Source organism: Scyliorhinus canicula, chromosome 5 (genome assembly GCF_902713615.1).
Source record: "Scyliorhinus canicula chromosome 5, sScyCan1.1, whole genome shotgun sequence".
In the NCBI taxonomy this organism is placed as follows: Eukaryota; Metazoa; Chordata; class Chondrichthyes; order Carcharhiniformes; family Scyliorhinidae; genus Scyliorhinus; species Scyliorhinus canicula.
Window position 1 is genome coordinate 156,560,340 of NC_052150.1, and position 18,939 is coordinate 156,579,278.

General features: G+C 45.6%; 1 protein-coding gene across 2 annotated transcripts in view; it reads left to right on the forward strand.

Annotated features, from left to right (window-relative positions):
• dnah5l (dynein, axonemal, heavy chain 5 like) overlaps nt 1-18,939 on the forward strand; it is a 493,661-nt gene that overhangs the window by 465,614 nt on the left and 9,108 nt on the right. For both annotated transcript variants that reach the window (XM_038797876.1, XM_038797875.1), the window contains exons 75-76: nt 9,596-9,804; nt 12,471-12,692. In XM_038797876.1, coding sequence (XP_038653804.1) covers nt 9,596-9,804; nt 12,471-12,692 — 431 coding nt within the window. The remainder of the gene's footprint in view (nt 1-9,595; nt 9,805-12,470; nt 12,693-18,939) is intronic.

Below are 18,939 nucleotides of genomic sequence, written 5' to 3' on the forward strand. Positions count from 1 at the left end.
CCAGTACAACATTCCAAGCAGTAGTCAGTTAACATCATCTGATGTACTAAATTTCGTTCAAAAACAACGTTAAACTTTAGTCATTATTGCCAGCATGCTTCTAAATTGATAGCTCATTAACTTCACTTCTAAAATTTCCTTATTGTGGATCTTTTAATCAACATCTTTTAGTCAATTATCATGTTTTCCGTAGAGAAGGGTTGTTCAATATTTACGGCTTGCGTCTGTGACCGAGTGCGTGTCGCTAAGGGGGATACGTTAGCAGGAGTTTCATTGGTAATGGGATCAGAAGTGGGAGTCAGGACTTGGGAAAGTGGAATTGTAAGACCGGGGAGCGCAAAATGAGGGTGGGGTCCAGGGTTCAAATTCTCCTCGTCTTCCGTATCGCTTGAATATGAGAACATCGGCATGCCAGAGCAACTGGGAGGATCCTCCTTTCCTATAATCTTATTGGCCAGTCCTATTTTTCTGCCGGCAGGAGATTTGTTATTGCCGAATTGCTTTTTATCATTTTGACTGTTTTCCATACCAAAGTTCACATTACAATTTTAAAGTCTCCCAATTTTTCGCTTTACCGTTCACACACTCATTAATATCACTTTTGCGGGCTTTATCTCTCCAACTCATTGTGATTGTTCGTTGCGTTAAGTGGACTGTGTTGTTTTCCACTGTAAAATTAAACAATTTGAAACCGGCATTTTTTTTTCCCAGATTGTTTTTTTTTTCTGCATCAATGTTATTGTCAAAGTTCCAAGATCCCTGTGTTACCTAGTGGCCAGATATCGTTACCTAATTTATTGTTTAAAGCAGCGCTGCAGCCAATCTTCGAATATTACGTTCTTGAGATGGGGTTTCTAAACACATGAAAAATAGAGGGGAGTTGCCGCTAGTTTTATCTAAAGTTTGTCGCATAATGTCAGTAAAATGTGCCCCAGGCAAAAAAAAACGCTCAAACAAAATTTCTGGTACCAAATCAAATTGGAGGGTCCCCGACCCCAAAAAATTACTGACAGGGTCCCTGACCCCAAAAAATTACTGAGCGGGTCCCTGACCCCAAAACTTAATCAAAGGGTCCCGGACCCAAATTTATTGACAGCCTGTATAAATCTGATGCGGATGAAAAACGAGATCAACAAGGTCCCTGACCTGAAAACATTACTGAGAGGGTCCCTGACCTGCGGCTAATTACACAAAAAAAATGTACTCACAGTCAAATTTAGATTCGAGAACCATCACCTGTTTAGTTACTTCCGTCAGGGATGAGGGGTCGCAGCACAGATCCGAGAGAGAGAGAGACCAAGGTCAATCTTACCTTGTGCCGGCGTCCGTCTCTTTACTCCGGTCATGGCTTTGATCACTTTTTCTCAGTCCCTCATGGAAGCTCACTCAGGATATTGGATTTTTTCTCGCAGCGCCAAATGTTGTATTTTATATTTTCCCCGCGTCTTGACTGTGATAGAGAAATTCAAACAGCATTCATTAGATAAGCAAAACTGAACTTTATTCACTAATTAGAACTGCTAGCAGTATATGGCTGATACTTGGAGTCGGAAAGCAGTCAATTACAAACTGCTGAGTCCGTCTCAAGTCTGCGATAGTACAGAAAAGAAGGCGATTCTTATACATTATAGGATCAAGATAACATGAATACAACTCGGTTAGGAATTTGATCAAAAGTAAAACATAAATAATAATCGTTACAATGGCGGCACCTTGCTGACCTCCAGGGGACTTGAGTTTCATATCATTATCTTGTCTTTGTTTTAAGAAAGGGAAGAAGTTGTTTACATACAGGAAGAGACAGTTGTTCAGCTTGTTATGTATTGAGACTACTTCTAGTTCCAAGCCTTATCTAGACTCTCAGAGTCACCCGGTTCCCATGGACAGACTATCTCTGTGTATTCTGTGCCTTAGGTTAAATTCAATTGTACCAAGAAGACTTGACTAGTTTTCCCATCATGCCATTATTTGCTTCACACAATACCACAGCGGAAGCGGAAGAGAAACCCACAATCGCACATGCGCCGGTGGTGACGTCAGTGGCAGCTGGCCGCTGACGTCACCACCGGCGCATGCGCCGACCGGCGAAAGCCTTTCGGCCAGCCCCGCTGCCGGGGGCGCCGGTTTTATGCGCCAGTCTTCTGGTGCCAACCGCTCCAGCATGGGGCTAGCCCCCAAAGGTGCGGAGAATTCCCCACCTTTGGGGAGGCCCAACCCCGGAGTGGTTGGCGCCACTCCCCTACGCCGGGACCCCCCGTCACGCCGGGTAGGGGAGAATCCCGCCCCTGGTATGTGTCATTTGTGGGGACCATGAATTGGATTCAATTTGAATTTGAATTGGTTTTTGGAGCAGGCAAGGAGCTGGATTAGGGGTTCACGACTGTCCACACTCTGAGCCCTGGTTTTGTAACTAACAAAAAACTAATAAAAAAAAGAACATTGTGTGATATCTAGAAGTTACCAAAGGCATCAGTGAGTAATTGAAGAGTATGTTGATACTGAAAGCTCATCTGGGCGTAAACTAAGCTGAAGCTGGGGACATGTGTCGGATTTCACAAACATCCGCACGCAGGTGCATCATAGATGTCCCGGATGCCCGACACGCCCGGGCATCTATCTACTCCACTTTAACCTGGACCAGGCCCACCATGCTAGATTTATTGGCATGGCCTAGCATGGCATGCATGTTGTCCTCAGAGCAGAGGCTTGACAGTGGGTGTTGGTCATTAACAGAAAGAACTTCCACTCCCTGAACGTGCACTAAGTGTGCGATCTCCAGCATCACATCATGCATGTTTATGCACAATACCCAGGCAGCGTGCATGACACATACATCTGGCACACTTGGAGGTTCCTGGCACCTTTGAGAGCATTCCCTAAGGTGAATGGTTGATTAGTGGGTGACAAGGCATACCCACTAACATGGTTAATGATGCCTGTGCGGAGACACCAGACCGAGGCAAAGAATCATTATAATGATGCTCACTCAGTAACCAGGAGTATCATCGAGCAGGCCATTGGGCCCCAAAAGATGTGCTTCAGCTGCCTGGATCATTCTGGTGAATAGTGAGACGCCAGCACGCCAGTTTTATGGGGGGGGGGGGGGGGTTCTAGCTGGTGGCATATGTGGGCAAGGCGTCTGGCCAATGAGGGCAGAGCATGTATTCAGGGTTCCTAGAGAGGGGCTTCTGAGGGACATGCTAGTCGGTGAAGTGTTACTGGCATGTAAGAGTTTGGGGGCAGATGTCAGGGGTCAAGGATGGGAGTAATGCCAGGGTCACATAGGTGTTCACTCACCCGAGCTGCTCAAAGGAGATGGTTCACCTTTTTAAAAGCAAATTACTGTGGATGCTGGAATCTGAAACGAAAGAGAAAATGTTGGAAAATCTCAGCAGGTCTGGCAGCATCTGTAGGGAGAGAAAAGAGCTAACGTTTCGACTCCAATGATCTTTTGTCAAAGAGTCATTGGACTCGAAACGTTAGCTCTTTTCTCTCCCTACAGATGCTGCCAGACCTGCTGAGATTTTCCAGCATTTTGTTTTGGTTCATCTTTTTCCTGCATTGCATGCTGGTCCTCTTGGTGAGGCTTCCAGCACTCACTGCATCATTCCAGGCTTTATTTCTAACAGTTAGCTGTTGTCTCCATTCCATCCTGGGAAAGAAGGTGTCCTGCATCTCCTCAACAGCATCCAACATCCTGTTGATGTCCACATCAAGGATGCGTGGTGCAGGTCTTTTCGCAGCCATATTTTTGGCTGGAATGGGAGTCTGGGGCGCGTGCTTCAAAGCTGCTGCAGCTTGTCAGACTCACAATAGGATTCCTGACCGCAGCAAATCACATGCCTGGGGAGCCAGGACTCGGGCATGATGCATGTGGGAAGGTGCTGGCTCGTTTGCAGGAATGGAATTACACCTCCGCGGCTCTCCTAGCAGCAGCGCAAAAACTGTTCTGAGCCTCCGCTGACGGGGAGCACTTAGACTCTGGAACAGAGAATCCCACCCCACAACTCAAAATAACATGAATGGGTCCTATTATAAATTGTGCCACAGGAATTGTGGGGGCCAATTCCATGTAATTTCAGCTTGTGCCTACGTTGTAGAGATTTCAACTGTAGGGGGTTTAAGGGTGATCCACCAGTTTAACTTTACAGATCCAAGGATCCAACTTTAAATTGGCAAAAAGGATTGCATGATCTCATCCCACTTGGTGCACACAAGTACTTCTGCTTAAATAGATGGCACCATTGATACGTTTTTGGTGGGGTTGGCAGCCCAGACTGCTAACAATAAAATAACTGAAAATTAAAATAAATTGGTCAAACTAGGTGAAATTAAAGCAAAATAATTAACAAGGTAAATACTAGTCAATGAAGGCAACCTGTGAACCAGTAATAGGCTGTTAGTCAGGACACACGTGCATAAACAAGTGCTCAAATGTATATGGTAGCACCCTAATTTAGACAGACAAATGGAACTGTGCGATTATTGAAAGGAACTTATTTTAAATAAATCAGTTTAATTGTGGGCCCAGGCAGGCTTAATATCCTCAGTGCACAATCAATGCCTCACCTTAAAGAGGCGACATCACTAAACTGTGAGAGAGGTTTTGACTTTGAACAAAAAAAACAACTATAATAAAATCAAATCAATGAGTTAAATCAGGTGAAATCAAAACAAAAATTCCATGCAGTGCTGACTAGTCATGAGGGCATCTATTGAACTAGGAGAAAGTGAGGTGTTCATGTTCCAAGGCCACGAGAGTGTGAATCAGATCTTGAAATAACATGTTAGAAGTTGCAATTGAGAAGGATGTTGGTGCGATCAATGATTGTGTCTGAAAACAGTCAGTCAGTGTGAAACGGTTAGAAAAGGTTCAGAGAAAAGCAAGCAGGATAATAGGGAATGATTTTGTTATGAAATGCTCAAGGAACTCAACTGTCCATACCTGGAGACAAGAACACCGAGAAAGGATATAATACAGGTCTTTAAAATAATAAAGACAAAGATACGATGAAATGTGAATATTTAGTTTGGACATTTAGAACAGGATGGGATACATAGTGGGACTGATCTCAGAAAAGGTTTTGTGTTAATTGGTGTCTTGAAAATGGGGCTACGGGTGGCACAATGGTGCAGTGGTTAGCACTGCTGCCTCACGGCGCTGAGGACCCGGATCCAATTCTGGCTCCGGGTCACTCCGTGTAGAGTTTGCACATTCTCGCCGTGTCTGCATGGGTTTCACCCCCACCCCCAAAGATGTGCGTGATGATAGGTGGACTGGCCACGCTAAATTGCCCCTTAATTGGGAAAAAACAATTGGTACTTTAAATGTAAAAAGAAAAGAAAAGAAAATGAGGCTAGATCAATCATTCTTGAAGAGAGGGACAACAAATTATGCAGCTGCTTGCTGATTCTTTAGGGGAAACAAGGAAAAGATTCAAGTTCTTTGAGATAGAAATTAACATGGAGAGGGCTGGTGGGGAAGGAAAGTCTACAATAAAATAGATCCTCATGAATGGGTTCAAATTACTTAATGAACCTTTCTGTTCATTGTATCTGACAGATATATGTGATAAAAATTCACAGCTCTACAGAAACACAGGACAAGTGTTTTTCCTGCATCAACAATAAACACACCAGCCTGGCCTTTCCATCAGGTTGCACTGGCTTCATCACAATTGGTTGTAATTGGGCAAACGAGTGCAAAAGACAGAGGAAACACAATGACAAATTGTGCTCGGCCCAAAGAGTTTCTACAATTTTTAATGCTGGTTTAAATCCATGGAGCTAGAAGCCAGCCCCAGCCACAAAACAGGCCACTGTCCCAAATCAACTTAATTGCTAATATGAATTCTGCTAATTGTTCTCTTGAACAAGACTTCTTTTTTTTAAATTAATTTATGGAATGTCAACATTTCTAGCATATATTGCCCATCTTGAACCGCTGCAGCCCATGAGGTTTAGATGCACGCATAGTGCTGTTTGGGAGAGTGTTCTAGAATCTTAAGTCAATGGCAGTGAAGTGAAAATGATATCGTCCAAGTCAGGATGGTGAATGGCCTGCAGGTAATGGATTTCCCATGTACCTGGTGCCCTTGTTATTGCAGGTGATAGAGGTTGCAGGTTCGGAAAGTGCTATTGAAGGAACCTTGGCAAGTTGCTGTAGTGCAACTTCTAAATCAATGTTTTTCAAAGAGGGGTCATGACCAGCGTAAAATGGGTCGCCAAAAGGTTGCCAAGAATGATCCCCAAAGATCGCCTGACCATTTTTTCTGTTTTCTCACTGGGTAAATTCTCATTGCTGGTACATCAGCACATGAGGCTGATGTACCAGCCGGTGCCATGGACTTCCTTGCCTCACTGGGCCACAGTGTAGTTGAGGGAGTTTGAAGTCATAGACCTGTAAAATTCACTTTGGGTGGCATTTCCTACTACTGTGTTCAGCGTTAAGACCTGCATTATTTCTGAGTTCAGTGTGTCACTAACATAAGACCAAAAGACATAGAAGCTGAATTAGGCCACCCGGCCCATCGAGTTTGCTCTGCCATTCAATCATGGCTGATATTTTTTCATCCCCATTCTCCTGCTGTTTCCCCATAACCGCTAATCCCCTTATTAATCAAAAACCTATCAATCTCTGTTTTAAAGACACTCAGTAATTTGGCCTCCCAAAGCCTTCTGTGGCAAAGAGTTCCAGAGATTCACAACCCTCTGGCTGAAGAAATTCCTCCCCATCTCTGTTTGAAAGGATCGACCCTTTAGTCTGAGATTGTGTCCTCTGCCTCTAATATTTCCTACAAGTGGAAACATCTTCTCCACATTCACTCCATATCTACTCTATCCAGGCCTCGCAGTATCCTGTAAGTTTAAATAAGTTCCGCTCTCATCCGGGCAGCATGATGGCACAGTGGATAGCACTGCTGCCTCATGGCGCCGATGTCCCAGGTTCGATCCCGGCTCTGGGTCACTGTCCATGTGGAGTTTGCACATTCTCCCCATGTTTGTGTGGGTTTCGCCCCCACAACCCAAAGATGTGCAGAATAGATGGATTGGCCAAGCTAAATTGTCCCTTAATTGGAAAAAATGAATTGGGTACTCTAAATTTATTTTTTAACAGATCTCCTCTCATCCTTCTAAACCCCCACGCGTACAGATCCAGAGTCCTCAACCATTCCTCATACGACAAGCTCTTCATTCCAGGGATCATTCTTGTGAATCTCCTCTGGACCCTTTCCAAGGCCAGCACATCCTTCCTTAGATACAGGGCCCAAAACTTCTCACAAAACTCCAAATGGGTCTGACCAGAGCCTTCTATAGCCTCAGAAGTACATCCCTGGTCTTGTATTCTAGCCCTCTCGACATGAATGCTAACATTGCATTTGCCTTCCTAACTGCTGACTGAACCTGCACGTTAACTTTAAGAGAATTGTGAACAAGAGCTCCCAAGTCCATTTGTGCTTCTGGTTTCCAGAGTATTTCCCCATTTAGAAAATAGTCTATGCCTCCATTTCTCCTTCCAAAGTGCATAACCTCACACTTTTCTACACTGTATTCCATCTGCCACTTCTTTGCCCACTCTCCTAGCCTGTCCAAGTCCTTCTGCAGCCCGCCTGATTCCTCAATACTACCTGTCCCTTTACAGATCTTTTAGTTTTCTTATTATTTATAATCTTTATTGTCACAAGTAGGCTTACATTAACACTGCAATGAAGTTACTGTGAAAAGCTCCTAGTCGCCACATTCCGGCACCTGTTCGGGTACATAGAGAGAGAATGCAGAATATCCAATTCACCTGACAGCACATATGTCGGGACTTGTGGGAGGAAACCGGAGCACCCGGAGGAAACGCACGCAGACACAGGGAGAACGTGCTGACTCCGCACAGACAGTGACCCAAGCCGGGAATCGAACCTGGGATCCTGGAGCTGTGAAGCGACAGTGCTACCCACTGTGCTACCATGCTGCAGATCTTTGTATCATCTGCAAACTTAGCAACAGTGCCTTCAGGTCATTCTTCCAGATTATTAATGTATATTGTAAAAACATTGTGGTCCCAGCACCAACCCCTGAGGCACATTACTATTTAGCAGGTGCCATCCTGAAAAAGCCCCGTTTATCCCCACTTTCTGCCTTCTGCCAGTCAGCCAATCCTGTATCCATGCCAGGATGTTGCGTTAAGCACAGTAAGATAACACTGGCTACAACTGAATGCAGCTTTACCTGAGAGATAAGCCACACCTTGAAGTTAGTTCAATATGATTTATTGAACCTGTCACACAGTTCGCTCAATCCTCTGTGAGTTTGATTCTCTGCTAACCTAGTGTGATTAATCTGACTGAACCAGACGAGCTCTTAGCCACACGTTGTAGGAGTTATATGATATGTACACCCTGACTCACACTGTAGATGTCACCAGTGGAAAGAGGTGGAGTGTGAGTGCCTCATGCCTTTTATAGTGGGAAACCACCCCCAAGTGTTCTGCCTGCTGATTGGTTATGTCCTGTTCTCTGCATTCATTAGCTGCCTGTTTGTATCTCATTATGTGCATGTCTGCGTATCATGACAGATCTTACCCTTAACATCATGGGCTCTTAACTTATTTAACAATCTCCTATGCAGCACCTTGTCAAAGGCCTTCTGGAAACCTATATAAATTAGACTTTGTCTAACTTGCTTGTTACTTCCTCAAAGAACTCTAACAGATTTGTCAGACATGACCTCCCCTTGACGAAGCCGTGCTGACTCAGTCCTATTTTACCATCCAGTTTCAAGTACTCTGTGATCTCATCTTTAATAATCTTCAAAACTAAAGACTCTAAATTCTTAACAATGACTGAAGGCAGGCTAACCGGCTTATAATTCCCTGTCTTCTGCCTCCCTCCCTTCTTCAACAGGATTGGCCATTTAGCATGGCCAATCCATCTACCCTGCACATCTTTGGGTTGTAGGGGTGAAACCCACAGAAACACGGGGAGAATGTGCCCAGAGCCTGGATCGAACCTGGGACCTCGGCGTTGTGAAGCAGCAATGCTAACCACATTGCCACCGTGCTGCCCCTTCCTTTATATTACTCGATAGCTTGCACTCATATTTCATCTTCTCCCCCCTTTTTGCTTAGGTAGTTAGGTGGATGAGTGAGTAGGTAGTTGAGTGGGAAGGTGGTTGAATGGTTGAGGTGGTAGGTGGGTGAGGTAGATGAATGGGAAGGTAGGTGAGTGAGTGGGCAGTCGGCTGGTCAGGGAGTGTAGTTGGGTGGTCAGGGGAGTAGTTGGGTGATTGAGGGAAGTCAGGTCATGTAGGATCTAGCGGGATTGTGGTAAATTAGGTGGTTGAGGGGTCGGGTTGTGGCTACTTGTTGGGTCGGAGATATGGCTGGTGATCCTGGGGAGAGTTGGGGGGGGGGGGGGGCTGCAGTAAGGGAGTGTGATTAGGTGGTCTGTTGTTAAATTACCCAGGTGTTAGACCAGCATTTAAACTATTGTGCGTTTGGTCTCTGGGGATGCAGATTTTGGAGGCTTTGAGCCGTAGTAATTGTACAATTTGTCCAGCACCTCACTGCCATGTTTTCTGAATCTTACTTTTGTTTTAAATTCAGGAACAATTATAATGTCTGAGGACTTGAGAGATGCTCTTGATAACATGTACGATGCCCGGATTCCAAAGATCTGGTTCAAAATTTCCTGGGAGTCTGCTACTCTTGGGTTCTGGTTTACAGAGCTGCTCGAGAGAAACCAACAATTCCACACCTGGATTTTTGATGGACGACCAAACCAGTTCTGGATGACAGGATTCTTTAATCCTCAGGTTAGAGCCACTTACACTGAAATATCTAAAACTGCATCATTTGAACACAGCACAGTAGTTGTGAACGATTGTTAAATCACATAATCACTTAGATTTTATTGTATTGAGAACACACGATGTGTTAAATTATTTTACAATTGCTGCCACAAAGCTGTAATGAATTGGTAAAACACTTCAGTAGAGTCTATTTATTAAAAAAATGCTACTGTCCCGTTCTGAAATTTGATATGTTCTGACAGTGACAAAATGAAAATTACTTTTTATAGTTTTGTAAGTGCTAAAAATACCTGTTTTAGACACCAATTTTATGGTGTATAGAGAGCAAGCTCTACTAACTCAATTTCTTTTCCAAGCATTTTATTTTATTGCCTCTCTGTAAATTATTTTTAGTCTCTTGTATATCTTGGATTTTATACTTATCATTCTTAGAGTTACTTGGGCTTAGCTTGCCCTACCTCCATTAACCATCAAGTGCCACCTTGATTAAAGGTTATTTTCAATTGCATTCCCTGACCCTGAACATAAATAGACCTGTTTTACACACAAATTCTCGACAGGCATACCAGTGATAAGCTCGCCGCTGGCTTGATTTTGAGGCTGGACTAATGCTTTTTTGTTTGCTTTACAGAAAGGTTTCAGCATTAATTGGATGCTAACAGTATGTGTTTAAAAAGAGATCATTTTCCGCACTTACATTTGTCTCATTGTGGTCTAGAAGCATTAGTTATTAATGTTGCTAAGAGATTCAATGTTGATTCTTAGCAAAACTAACTCCCGAACACAAGTCATGGTTTCTATTCTGCCACTTAGCGAGTTTTGTACTTGGTAACAGAGCAACTTAACAAGCAATGTGAACAGAGGCTGATGCATGTTCAGTGAGACAGTTACCCGCTACGTGTAATTAGTAATACTTCAGGAACTAAAAGACATGCCTTTAATAAGCATGTCAGCTTTGACAAAGAGTCATCCAGACTCAAATCGTTAGCTCCCTTCTCTCTCCACAGATGCTGTCAGACCTGCTGAGATTGTTCCGTCTTTTCTGGTTTTGTTGCCTTTAATAATATTCACAAAAACTCAGTATGAGTTTTCAATGGAGAGAAATGTTTTATACTCGTGCTAATGTTTTCACTAAAAGGCATCACAGTAAATTTCACCTTCTGGGTGTTAGGAGTGTCAGAGCAGAAGCACAGGAATGGGCCATTAAAGAAAGAAAAGAAAGATTTGCATTTATATAGCACCTTTCATGATCACAAAGCATCGCATAACACTTTACAGCCAATTAAGGGTGCGGTCTTCTCAAAAGGGAATAAAGTCCCTGAGCGAGCGAGCACGTTTAGCAGTGCCGAGAAACACTTGGCTACTCAACGAGACTTGCTTTGAATAAGACCGTGCACAGCCCCTCTTTTTACAATGATGGCGTCCCGATCTCCAAGGTCCACAAAAAAACCCAACCTCCTACACCCCCCCCCCCCCCCCCCACCAGCCTGAACGCAACATGGGAGGGTCCCCCGGCTCCCACACACCCCACCCCACACCATCAACACTGGGCAACCCTAGCTCAATTGCATATGTGCAAAAAATGGCAGCTTGGCACCCTAGCAGTGCCCCTCCAAGCTGGCAGTGCCAGCTGGGCACCACCATGCTTATAACCAGGTGGCACTGCCAAGGTGCCAGGCTGGCACTGCCAGGGTATGCAGTGGAACCAGCAGTTTTCGGACACCACCCTGCCCAAAGGGCATGGAGCTGAGGGTCACCAAACCCCATGGAGACCCTCATGAGTGCCATTCCATCTGGTCTCCGTTTGTGGGGACCAGTACCAAATGGCTCTCGCCGAAGGTCTCTGAGGTGAAGTGATTGAATCCCAAAGCCCCAAGTACCTTGGGAATCTGCACATTAGAGTAAGGCGTCCCTCTCATATGCAGATTTGCCAAAAGCTGATCCCGCCCGCCTTGCAACGTCTCGCGAGATTGTGTTGAATCTTGCAAGGTGTTGCGAGCCGGATAGATCCCGGGAGCGGGGTCTCCCGGCTTTCATCAGCCACACTGCGCCACAGTGAACTGCTTTTCCGCTGTAGCTTGTCCGGAAGATCACGCCCTAAGCATTTACTAGTGTGTTCACTGTTGTCGTAGGAGGTGGGCAGCCATTTGTGTACAAGAAGCTCCCACAAGCAGCAAGATGATAATGAGCAGATAATCTGTTTTTGTGATGTTGATTGAGGGATAAATGTAAGAATTTTGGAGTCCTGTTCAGGTGTCCAGCCACTTAACAATATGCTTATCATTGACTGTATGTGACAATAATTTAAATTAGCAGACAGCACTAAGTTTGCTTATTAAAAGGGGAAATTGTTTGTAATACTCGGCAGATCTGGCAGCATCTGTGGAGAGGGAAACAGATTTAACATTTCAGATCAGTGAGCCATGGTCAAAATTCTGCTTGCTAGCTGTCTACATTGGAAGCAATAGGCCAGATTAATCACAAATTGTGATCTCTGCACTAATTTTTTGTTAGTTCTGAATTTTGCAATCTTACATTTTTGAACAGTAGCAAATTTTCAATTCATCCATATGATTGACTCATGGGGAATTTACTTTTGCATACATTTTTATATCAGATAGCTCCAAAATATATATATTCGTCAAAAATAAAGATATTTCTCTCCACAGGGTTTTTTGACTGCAATGCGACAGGAAACCACCCGTATGAATCTGAGCAAGGGTTGGGCTCTAGATACTGTCATTCTTTACAATGACGTGACCAGGATGATGAGGGAAGATGTTAATTCATCCCCGCCTGCAGATATCGGTGGTGTTTATGTTTATGGCCTGTTCCTGGATGGAGGAGGCTGGGACAAAAGAAATACAAGGCTCATGGAAACATCTCCAAAGGTAAGCGGTTTCCTATTTACTTATTGCAAATGCCTGGCACAGAACAAAGAAATACTTGGATTTATAAACTCTCATGGTGGTGTGTATTAATTGGTTGGATGAGGTAAGAGGTACATAACTGTCTCCTGGAGGAGTCGGTGTGAGATCAGATTGATGTTGGCTCTGTAACCTATATTTCTGCCAACATGTAACACAGTCCATAAAATAAATCTGGAGGTGGAAAATCATCTGGCATGATCAGATATGAAGGACCTGCGACAGCACCTTAAAGGGAATTTTAAAAAAGCATTTTATAGCAGCAGCGACATGTTTGCAAAATCTTTAGTGATCTGTATTTGACGGGAGCTCCAGGGTGGAATGAATGCAGTCAAAGTAATTGAATGGTCTCTCATCGACGTGAAGTAATGTTGCTTAATGTGGTCGCGCGGCCCCTTTAAGGGGGCAGGCGCCCGCACCATGTGACCATCTCGGGGCTAAACCCAGGCCAATAGGGAGTTTGCGCAGTGCCCTGGGGGCAGGATTCCGGGCAGCCAAGACCAGGGAGCCCAGGTGTCAAGACCTGCTGTAGAGTGTTCTGTGCCTGTTACTTAACTGCCTTTGCCTTTCATCAATAAAGCCTTTGTTAATTAATTAAAGCCTCTAGTGTATGTCTCGAGTGCCCAATCCATTCCAATACACAGTGCAAGCGAAAGGACCCTCTTCAATGTGACTGTTGGTATCTTGACAGTGTGGCTGAAATATTGAATCGGTCCAGAAATCAGGATTTGAAGGAACTCAGTTACACATCACCTGGGTTTTAAGCACAAATGGGCTGCTAGTGATACAAAACTACCCCTCATTGAAGTGTGTCAAATTGTTTTGTAAAATGATTTCCTGCATTTGTAAACAAGAGAGAGAAACTAATACAGATGAAGATAAACCAAGTTTAACGGGGTGTTTCCTGCCGACTTTTTGGGTGAGATCTACACCAGTATTCATCCACACTTGGTCATTTGTTTGGGCATGGGTGTGTTTCTCCCTGGCATTGATCTAGGTGGGCTGTTAAATAGCAGGAAAGGGCATTTTTTTTTTTTGTTGGCAGGCACGAATCAGTGTGCTATTTAACTGACCGGCTCCCGATGGCTGGTCCCGACCTCACCTAAATATGGTGAGCATATCATTAACCCCAATTTGCATTCATCTCCATCTCGTTAGCAAGATTGAAGTTGAATGTAACAGCCTCCTTGGAATTAACCGGCTTCTTAGTGGGTGTCGTTTAGTACCCCCTTTTAAAAACGTGAAGCTGGCGCAATGAGGAACTGAGGAGGTGAGTAGCCATTTCCATTTTTGAGCATGTAGTTCAAGGGCACTGGAGCTGCTGCCCCAGGGCTCGGGGTGACGGGGGGAGGGGGGGGGGGGCTTTTCATTTGTGAGGCCTTCAAGCCATCTTGAAATATTGTGGATACCTATAACAGAGGCATCTCCAAACTTCTGGTGGCGGCATGTTGGGGAGAGGTCGCTTATGAGGTAGCTCCAACCAGGATCTGCGCTTTTTAGGTTTTTATGCCCAATTTGTCAAGAGATCTTTGCAAGAAAGCATTTTGGATTAGTAATTCAAGATTCCTGCACTGAACACATTCCAAAAAGGAAAGGGAAAGGAAGCAAGAGGCCACAGTAGCCAATTCTTTGGCAGAATTGGAGTCTTCAGGCAGTTCCTCAGCAGAGAAAATGGCGACGGCAGCATTGCCCAAACCCCATTGAATATCTGTCATAGATGTTTGGGAAAATGATCGGCGATTGTGATCACGCTTCCTCCCCTGGAGCTGGACAGGGCACATCGGACGTTTTGGCAGAAGCCTTGGCCGGATGAGCCACCTTGAGCGGTCATGACTCGGTTCCGCAGCGTTCGGGAGAAGAAGAGGGTCGCAAAATGATCCAAAGGACGCCTTGACTCAAAGTCGGAAGGAAACCTCATGAGGATTTATCAGAACGTGGGGGCTGAGTTGACCCCCCTTAATAAGGTTCAGGCCATCTGTACAAGAAAGGAGTTTGGTTCGGGGTGGTGTACCCACAAAGGTTGCGGGTCACATAAGAGTCCAAGGACTATTACTTTGAGGCACCAGAGGAAGCAGATGCCTTTATTAATAAGCATGGTCTTGGGTCTGCTTCAATGTGTTGTATGGGGTTTTGATTTTTGTTTCCTGTGGGTTGGGAAGGGGGTTGGGATATCTTGCACATAATTGTTATTTGTTGATAAAATTTGTTTTTCAGTTTGTGGGGTTGATGGGAGACTTTTTATGATGTAAGGGATATATGTTTGTTGGGAGGGAGATAGATAGATGGGAAATGGGCTGCGTCAATAAAGAGCTCCCATTCGAAATTTAGTTTGGTACGGAACTGTGATATGAGAATTAGATTATCCTCAGAATGGGCAATGTCGTTGTCTTTTCCACTGTCCTGGGTGCCGGGGGGGGTGCGGGGGGGGGGGGGGGGGGGTGCGAGCAATAAACAAGGCTAGCAAATAGGAGTGACATGACAGGGGGGGAAGGGATGCAGCTGTTGAACCAATTTAGTCAGGTTTGATGAGTTTAATATCTGGGTTGGGGCATGGGGGGGGGGGGGGGGGGGGTGGCTTGGTCTTTGGGTTTGGTTTCAGTTTGTGTATTTGGGGCTGGATAGTGGTTGGGAGCATGGGGTGGGGGAGGGGTTAGTTTGCTGATGGTAGTATAGGAGTTGCTTTGATTTCTCTGAGGGTGAGGTTGGTGGCCATCTTGAAATGGCCTTTTGCCTGTTCCTCTTGAATATTTATTTGGTAGTCCCTGACGGTGGAAAAAGCTGATGCCGGGATGAGAGGGAGTGGTCACCTGGAATATCAGGGAGCGGCCCAGTGAAGAGGTTGAGGATTTTTGCTCACCTAAAGAATCTGAATGCTTCTGTGGTGGTTTTGCAGGAGACTCACTTGCGGGTAAGTGATCAGACCAGGCTGCAGAGGGGATGGATGGGACATGTGATTCACTTGGGCTTTGATGGCTGGTTAATAAGCGGGTCCCCTTGTCATCCAGCAAGGTCATGGCAGATGGTAATGGTAGGTACGTGGTGGTTAGTGGGCCTCTGGCTGGTACACGGATGGTTCTGGTAAATGTTTATGCTTCCAACTGGGATGATGTGGTGTTTATTAGGAACCTGCCGGCTTCCATCCTCAATCTAGACACACACCAGCTGGTTCTGGGAGGGGACTTCAATTGTAAAATAGACCGGTCTAGGCCTTAGCCTCGGGCTCTCTCAGGGATGGTGAAGGCTTTTATGGAGCAGATGAGGGGAGCGGACCCGCGGAGATTTTCACACCCAAGCGGTAAGGAGTTTTTGTTTTTTCCCCATGCGCATGAGGTATTCTCCAGGATTGTTTTTTTTTATTGGTGGGGAGGGGGCGGAGCATGGAGGGTTGGTGGTGGTCCCTGCTTTCATAGGTTAGAAGGGTGGAATTTCCAGCAATAGTAATCTCTGACCATGCTCCACATTTTGCGGCCCCTGTGCTGGAGCCGGATCCATTCAGCGCTCGACGTGGAGATCAGGTATGGTGCTACTAGCAGAGGAGGGGTTTTGTGAGTGTATGACTGCAACAATCAAGGAATATATTAGGTTTGAAAGGAATGACTTAGTCTCTCCCTCCACACTATGGGAGGCCCTTAAGCCAGTGGTAAGAGCGGAGGTAATATTTTATAAAGCACACTTAGACAGGGTGGTGCGAGGAGAATGACGACAACTGGTAGGGGAGATATTGAAAACAGATCGCCATTTTCAGAGGACCCTACTCCGGAGTTTATGCCAACTACAAAGCGGCTGCAAATGTAGTTTGACCTGGTAACCCCAGGAAAGGTGGTGAGCCAGCTGTGGAACTTGAGGGAAATGGTTTTCGAGCACAGAGAGGAGGCAGGCTGCTACCTGGGAGATCATACAGATCAGGGACTGGGGCGGCAGCTTGGTATCCGTTCCAAGGGAGGCTAATGTGGCATTTGAAGGTTTCTATCGGGATATTTATAGGTCAGAGTCCCCAGGCAGTGGGTCGGACATGGCGGAGTTCTTAGATGGGGTGCCCTTCTCGGTGGTGGAATTGTTGGAAGCTCTGTTAAGCTCTGAGGAGGTGCAAAGGGGCATTGAGCTGATGTGAACAGATAAGGTCCCTGGCTCTGATGAGTTTTCTGTCGAGTTTATATGACTGGTTGGTGCCATTGGTAGTAGATATGTTCAATGGCTGTTTAGCTCTGGGATCGTTGCCTGATACACCCTCGCAGGCCTCCATCTCCCACATTTTGAAAAAGGATAAGGATCCCAAAAAATGTGGATCACGCAGGCCCATGTTTCTTTTGAATGTGGACACCAAGATGTTGGCTACGGTGCTGGTGCTGCGATTGGTGTCCTGTGTCCTGGAGGTAATTGCAGAAGACTAGACAGGTTGTGTGAAGGGGTGGCAGCTGTCGGTTAATATACTGCTGGTTCTGAAAGTTGTCCTCTCCCCTTCTCCAGCCCCCGAACCAGAGGTGATTATATCTATGAATGCTGAGAAAGTGTTTGGCAGGGTGGAGTGGGGCTATCTTTTTGAGGTGCTTGGGAGATTCGTAACCTTTTTGGACACTAAGGGCAATATATCATAGCCAATCCACCTAACCCGCACATCTTTGAACTGTGGGTGGAAACCGGAGCACCCGGAGGAAACCCACGCAAACACGGGGAGAACGGGGAGACTCCGCACAGACAGTAAGCCAAGCCCGGAATTTGGGAAGAAGTTTATCTTATGGGTACGGCTGTTGTATAAAGCACCTACAGCCAGCATCGGCAGTAATGTGCTAAGTTTGGGGTATTTTCACTGAATAGGATTACAAGATGCCCATTGTCACCGCTCCTGTTCATGCTCGCATTAGGACTTTTAGCAATGGCACTGAGGTCTTCGGGAAAATGGAGGGGATAAGGCGGAGTGGGGAGGGAGAATAGGGTGTCTCTATCTGCGGATGACCTGCTCTTGTATGTTATGGATCCAGTCTCCTCTATGGATGCAATTATGAAACTACTGAGGAACCTTGGCTCATTTTCGGGCAATAAGTTGAACCGGGAGAAGACTTAATATTTTCTAGTTAACCCCTGGGGGAGGGGAGCCAATCTGGGGGTATTGCCTTTTTGTCTTTTGGCTATCCGAGTGGTCCATGATTGGTCCAGGCTTCACAGGTTTAATTATACAAGTTTGGTGAGTGTTAGGTCCGATTTACAGAGGTGGGATTACTTCCTTTGTTTGAGCGGGTAAGACACCAATAATTTGGAGGGTGTACTTTCAGAGGGACTGGCAGACTGGCTTTGCTCCCGTTCTCCCCAGCGAGGTATTGCTCGAAGCCAGGGGCGATCTCTACTTTAAGGATATGGAGGCAGTTTAGACAGCATTATAAGCTGAGCGCCATGTCATTGTGGGTCCCCATATCTGGTAACCATTTGTGCCATTGGGGTTGGATACGATGTTTAAGTCACGGGAAGGAAAGGGCCTCAAGTGCTTTAGGGATCTGTTCATGGAGCACAGTGGGCTAAATAGCTGGCTAGCAAAGCTAAACAATGCCAGCAGCATTGGTTCAATTCCCGTACCAGCCTCCCCGAACAGGTGCCAGAATGTGGCGACTAGGGACTTTTCACAGTAACTTCATTGAAGCCTACTTGTGACAATAAGCGATTATTATTATTATTTGCCAGTTGGGAGGAGTTTTCGGCAAAATTTCAACTGCCAGGAGAATACTTGTCCCGACATTATCAGTTACGTGATTTTATCCGTAACGTTTGTCCTACATTTCCGTAGCACCCAAACCTTCCCTGTTGGGGAGAATCCTATTCATAGAATCATAGAATTTACAATGCAGAAGGAGGCCATTCGGGCCATCGAGTTTGCACCGGCTCTTGGAAAGAGCACCCCAGTTAAGCTCATACCTCCACCCTATCCCCGTAACCCAGTAACCCCACCTAACCTTTTTGGACACTAAGGGCAATTTATCATGGCCATTCCACCTAACCTGCACATCTTTGGACTGTGGGAGGAAACCGGAGCACCGGAGGAAACCCACGCAGACACGAGGAGAACATGCAAACTCCGCACAGACAGTAAGCCATGCCCGGAATCGAACCTGGGACCCTGGAGCTGTGAAGCAATAGTGCTAACCACTATGCTACCGAGTCCCGGTATTGTCGGCATGGTCTGTAAGGGGGGGGGGACATTTCAAATATTTATGGGCACATC